This window comes from Condylura cristata, unplaced genomic scaffold (assembly GCF_000260355.1).
Source record: "Condylura cristata isolate star-nosed mole 26May11 unplaced genomic scaffold, ConCri1.0 scaffold00015, whole genome shotgun sequence".
Lineage (NCBI taxonomy): Eukaryota > Metazoa > Chordata > Mammalia > Eulipotyphla > Talpidae > Condylura > Condylura cristata.
In genome coordinates, this window is record NW_004567116.1 from 1,660,227 (window position 1) to 1,665,636 (window position 5,410).

The 5,410-nt window shown below is 60.7% G+C and overlaps 1 protein-coding gene across 1 annotated transcript in view; it reads left to right on the forward strand.

Moving 5' to 3' along the window:
• Positions 1 to 5,410, forward strand: part of GAL3ST3 (galactose-3-O-sulfotransferase 3) — a 6,432-nt gene continuing 1,022 nt past the window's right edge. The window contains exons 1-3 of the mRNA XM_004683339.2: positions 1 to 74; positions 3,433 to 3,669; positions 4,741 to 5,407. Of these exons, the coding sequence (XP_004683396.1) occupies positions 3,545 to 3,669; positions 4,741 to 5,407 (792 nt within the window). The 5' untranslated portion in view covers positions 1 to 74; positions 3,433 to 3,544. The remainder of the gene's footprint in view (positions 75 to 3,432; positions 3,670 to 4,740; positions 5,408 to 5,410) is intronic.

The window sequence follows — 5,410 nt, forward strand, 5'->3', positions numbered from 1 at the left end:
GCGGATTTTGAGACAAGGAGCAGGAGGCAGCGGTGAGCAGCCCCCAACCGGGTCCGAGGCTGAGCCCCCGAGGAGTGAGTACTGCAGTGGCCGGCCGGGCGCAAGCTGGGGGCCGTAGACCCAAGCGGGAAAGGGGGGTGAGGGTGGGTGCGAGTGCTGGCCCAGCGCCTGGAGGATTGGGGGGGGGCGCTGTGCCCCCTGGGGTGCGGGCTAGTCTGGCCTGTCCCTTACTGAGCCGATGCCTTGGCCAATCCCTGGGGAAGGTCGGGATGAAATTGAGGGAATGGGGGTGGGCAGTGATAGAGACCTGGGGATTTGGAGGCAGGATGACGTGGGGGTGGATGACAGGAAGAGGGGGCTGGGGCGAGGGGGAAGCATGGGGGGGAAGATAATGGATTTCTTAGGCCAGCCCCTGCCCCCTTCCTCTGGGGCCAGGGTATTTTCCCTATTCAGGACTGTGCCAGCTGGTCAGGATGGAGTCTCCAGGTCATCCAGCCATGAGGAGTGGGGTGCCTCAATATGTGCCCAAGAGCTTGGAGGGCCCAGAGGAGAGGGCCCATTTAGGAGTGGGTGGGTGCCCAGGCCAGTGGAGCACTGATCAGCGGTGCCAGTTCCCTGGAGAAAGAAAAGCAATTTGCAAAGCTGGGCAGCAGCCTGAGGTAGATTGTTCTGACTAAAATTAGCACCAATATTCTGATGAGGCTGGGCACCCTGACCTGCCTGGGACGCTGGGGAGGCTCTCCATGCAGAAGGCAGGGAGGCCAGGAGCCTGGGCCCAGCCGGACACCCCAACCCAGCCTCGAGAAGGCACGGGGCCACCCCAGTCTCACAGAGACAGCTTGGGTGAACTCACCCCAGGCGGGGAGGCCTCCCCCAAAGTCCCAGCAGCACCCTCTCTCGGGACCTGGAATGTTTAGCGTGGCTGAGCGCCCACCCAGAGGAGACAGGGTTACTATTTTCAAATACCTGAAGGTCTGTCATGGAGAAAAATGCCCGTGTGGTCTAGCAACTGTGCAGGGTAGAAGGTGGCAGGGGCAGAGTCGAGGATGCTAACTGTCCCAGAAAGAACCTTCCAACAGCAGAGGCAGCCCAGACATGCACCGGGCTCTCGCGAAGGGGACGAACACCCTGCCCCAGCAGTGGCCAGGCAGGAGACTCATCTCACTGAGCTCTGGAAGTGCCCCTGCTCTTGCCCTCACCTGCCTCTCAAAGGCAAGTGAGGCCAGCGGCAGAAGCCAAGGCTTTTTAAGGTACCAGAGGCGCTCCTGGAAACGGAGTTAGCAATCCACCGAGCCAGAGTGATGCCAGAAACCTCTGTGAGGTGTGTGTGGACTGGACTGGAGGTGCAAGGAGAGTCCAAAGAGAAGGACCAGCCCGGGTGTCCACCTAGACGCTCGAGCTGACAAGAAAAAGCCCATGTGGTGACAGCACCAGACCTCCTCAGAAAAGCCACAGGTGACTCGCTGACTCGCTGAGACGGTGAAGCAGGTCGCTTCTGTCAGGGGCCGAGGCTGAAGGCACCATGGCAGAGGCTGAAATTCATCTTTTTAATAAAAACTGATCAGCACTTTTTTAAAAGGAGAGGAACCAACGCCCAATTTGGAGGGCTGCTGTCCAGGGGACCCTGACACTCACGACGCCCTCTTCCCAGCAAGCCTCAGACTGGGAGCTGGCTCCCCAGGGCTGGGCAGGGAAGGGGGGGCTGGAGGTGCCACCAAGCACCCTTCTCTGTGTGGCCAGGTTGGGGCATCTCCAGGCAAAGGCCCACCACAGCCCCGAGTGCCCAACCTCCCTAGCCAAGAAACAGAGCGGTCTCGTGAACTTAGCAAAGACAGGGATAGGCTTGCCCCCACTTTTGTCCTTAGCAACCCCTGTAGACACAATTAGTGCAGAAGGCAGGCAACCTGAGAGGACCAGGGGCTCCAACAGACCCCCTGCCCCCCAGAAGGAGTCCTGGCTTTCTCTGCTAAGCCCCCAGGTGCCCTCTGTGGCTGGACCCTTCACCGCGCCTGGCTCCAGGCAGATTAAGTCTGTCTGCTGGCTGGGGGAAGAAGCCAGGTGATAGGATCTGGCGAGAAGGGGAAGGCATAAACGGGACATCTTTCCACCCAAACAGGTTTAAATGTAATCCAGGATTAATTGGGGGGAGGGGTTTAAAGAAGAGGGCCTGGAAGCCAAGCCCAAGGCCCCAGGGGAAGGTGATGGTCAAAAGAGTGTCAGCTGACCTCAACCCTCCAGGGACCCAGGTGTCCTAGTTCCATACACCTACATGCCCCTAACATTTGGGGCTCCCCCTCCCATGTGGAGAGATGTGAGGCTGCAGCTGGACTGGTGCCTGGCGACCCGGGCCCTGACACAGACCCCACCTGAGCTGGTGATAGGCGCCACGGCGGCAGCTGACTTTCCACTGGAGCTGCCAGGGGCTACGCTGCCCTTGAGTCGAAGCACTGGGGCGGGGACAGGACAGCGGCCAGCAGCCAGCCCTTCTGCTCACTCTCGCAGGACACCTGCGCTCGCTGGCGCCCCTTCTCCCGGAGACCTCAGCAGGGCAACAGGCAGGAGCCCGTCCCACTGCCAGCCCCCTCCCCCGTCAGGTCCCTGTCTGGGCAGTCAGCTGATGGGGTGGCCAGGGTTTCAGGTGTCTGGGATGAAATCTAGATAAGGTTCCAGGATTTCAAGGCCTTCCTTTCTTTTTCCCCGTGGATTTACTGGCCCTGGCTTCTCAGGCAAGAGCCTGGTGAGGCGCTGCTCAGAAACAGGCAGAACTGAGGGTCAGGGGGAGGGGAAACCGTTCTCACAGCATCGACTCGGAGCCAGAGAGCAGGCCTGCACCCCCATTAATACCAGTGCTGGGGCTGCACTGAGTGGCACCATAGCTGAGAGCCTCTGTTTCCTTGTCTGTAGAATGGAAGCAGCACCTCTGTGGGGCTGTGTGAGGACTGAGGGGAACAGTGTGGTCCACACGTAAGCCTGCAGCGCCCATTCTTCCCTCTGTCACACTCAAGGTCACTGTCTCTGAAGAGCTCAGTCTCGGGAGAGCCAAGACCAGCCAGTGGCCAAGGCACCCCGGCAGGTAGTTCCGGAGGAGGGGAAACCTTAAATTGGGACTTCTGCTGTGAGCCCGGCCCTAGTGCTAAGGCAAGACTCCTGGGGAGACAAGGCGAAGACCACAGACACTCAAGCAGGCAGAGAATGGGGCTCAAACGAGAGCGAGTATGGCCTGACGGCTGGCCACACCCCAGAGCCTGTAATTCCACCCAAGACTAAGTTATCTGCAGCGGTGTGGAGATAGGGTCTTGGTAACGGGAGCAGGAATCCGATCTTGCCTGGCCTCTCTGCTCACCCACCTTTGCAGTCCTCCACAGTCCTGTGGGGGCCCCCAGCCCATCTCCTCTGCCCACTGCAAACCTGTTTGCCTCCTTCTCCTGCCAGGCCGCTCAGGAACACTGGCCCTGCTGCCAGAGCCCCAGGAGCCCCCATGAGTGCCGGAGAAGGGAGTCCTGGATAGCAAGGCCCTGTCTGGTCCAGGAGAGGGCACCCCATCATGGCACCCATCGTCCAACACCTGCAGCAAGCCACCAAGATGATGAGCCGCAGGAAAATCCTGCTGCTGGTGCTAGGGTGCAGCACTGTAAGCCTCCTCATCCACCAGGGGGCGCAGCTCAGCTGGTAAGGTGGCCAGGTTGGGGTTGCGGGGACCCAGACTGCGGGTCCTCTGGGTGCTGGGTAGCTCCATCTGTTTCTTCCACTGGCAGAAAAGTCCGCTTCTGCTTGACTTTGCTCCTTCCCCTGGTCTGAAAATGCTTTCCATATCACCTGTTCAGATTCCCATAAACTCCCTGGGCAGGGATTATTCCTCATGGGGGCAGAGTGACCCACAGTCAAGTCAGTGGCCAGGCCAGATGGCTGATCCAGCCTTCTGAGAGACTTCCCAGAGGACTAGATGAACTTCCCTCACAACTCTGGGCCCCAGTCTCCTTACCTGTATGATGGGAGTGCGAGACAGGGAATGTTCCTGGCTCTCTGTGTGAACCCTGCAAAAAATCCTGGCACCTCTCGTCTCCGCTACAGATGTCCTGCCCATGACCTGGCCCGAGAGTGGTGTGAATCAGCCCATTCCCTCTTGCCATTTGACTGGGTGGGCTTTAGACCGCACATCTGAGCAGACAGGATCCTGAGAGACCAGACTCAGAATTAGGAATGTTAACAGTGACTCCAAAGCACGGAGAGCTGTCCTCGTTAGCTGCTGCTTAGGAGGGTGGAGACAGGAGAGCCACTGAGTCTGAGGAGAACTTGTGGGTCACTGATGACCCCCAACACTCTAGTTGCAGGACCTCGGAAGCATGAAAGCTTCGCAAAGGCTAGGATGAGTATCTGCTTTCCACACTCTCATCTGTCATCGTTATTGAACCTAGGCAGTGGAGACTCAAAAACAGTTGTTGAGTGAAGGAAGGAGGTTCCTGGTGACAGACGGTGGCAGCGCGCTGGCCCCTCCCCGCCTGTGTTATCTTAGAGAGAAAGACGCCAAGATGGAAACGCTGGCCTTTGCCTTCCATCCCTTCAGCGGTAACACCCCATTTTCCTGCCCTACCCTATGCCATCAGGGAGCGAGCGCAGGGGCCCCCTCAAGAGGCCGCCTACCAAGTCCTGCCCCGGTTCTGGGGGTACATCCGGAGGGGGTGGGTCCAGGGTCATCCCCTCGCTCTCATCCCCTCCCGCGGCCGGCCCCGGCCCCTGCAGGTACCCCAAGCTGTTCCCTCCGAGCTGCCCGCCACTGCGGTCCTCGCCGCCGCGCCCCAAGCACCTGACTGTGGCCTTCCTGAAGACGCACAAGACCGCGGGCACCACGGTGCAGAACATCCTGTTCCGCTTCGCGGAGCGCCACAACCTGACGGTGGCCCTGCCGCACCCGAGCTGCGAGCACCAGTTCTGCTACCCGCGCAACTTCTCCGCGCAGTTCGTGCACCCGGCCACGCGGCCGCCGCACGTGCTGGCCAGCCACCTGCGCTTCGACCGCGCGGAGCTGGCGCGCCTCATGCCGCCGGGCACCGTCTACGTCACCATCCTGCGCGAGCCGGCCGCCATGTTCGAGTCGCTCTTCAGCTACTACAACCAGTACTGCCCGGCCTTCCGGCGCGTGCCCAACGCGTCGCTCGAGGCCTTCCTGCGCGCGCCCGAGGCCTACTACCGCGCGGGCGAGCACTTCGCCATGTTCGCGCACAACACGCTGGCCTACGACCTGGGCGGCGACCACGAGCGCAGCCCGCGCCGCGACGCCAGCTACCTGGCGCGCCTCATCCGCCAGGTGGAGGAGGTCTTCTCGCTGGTCATGATCGCCGAGTACTTCGACGAGTCCCTCGTGCTGCTGCGGCGCCTGCTGGCCTGGGACCTGGACGACGTGCTGTACGCC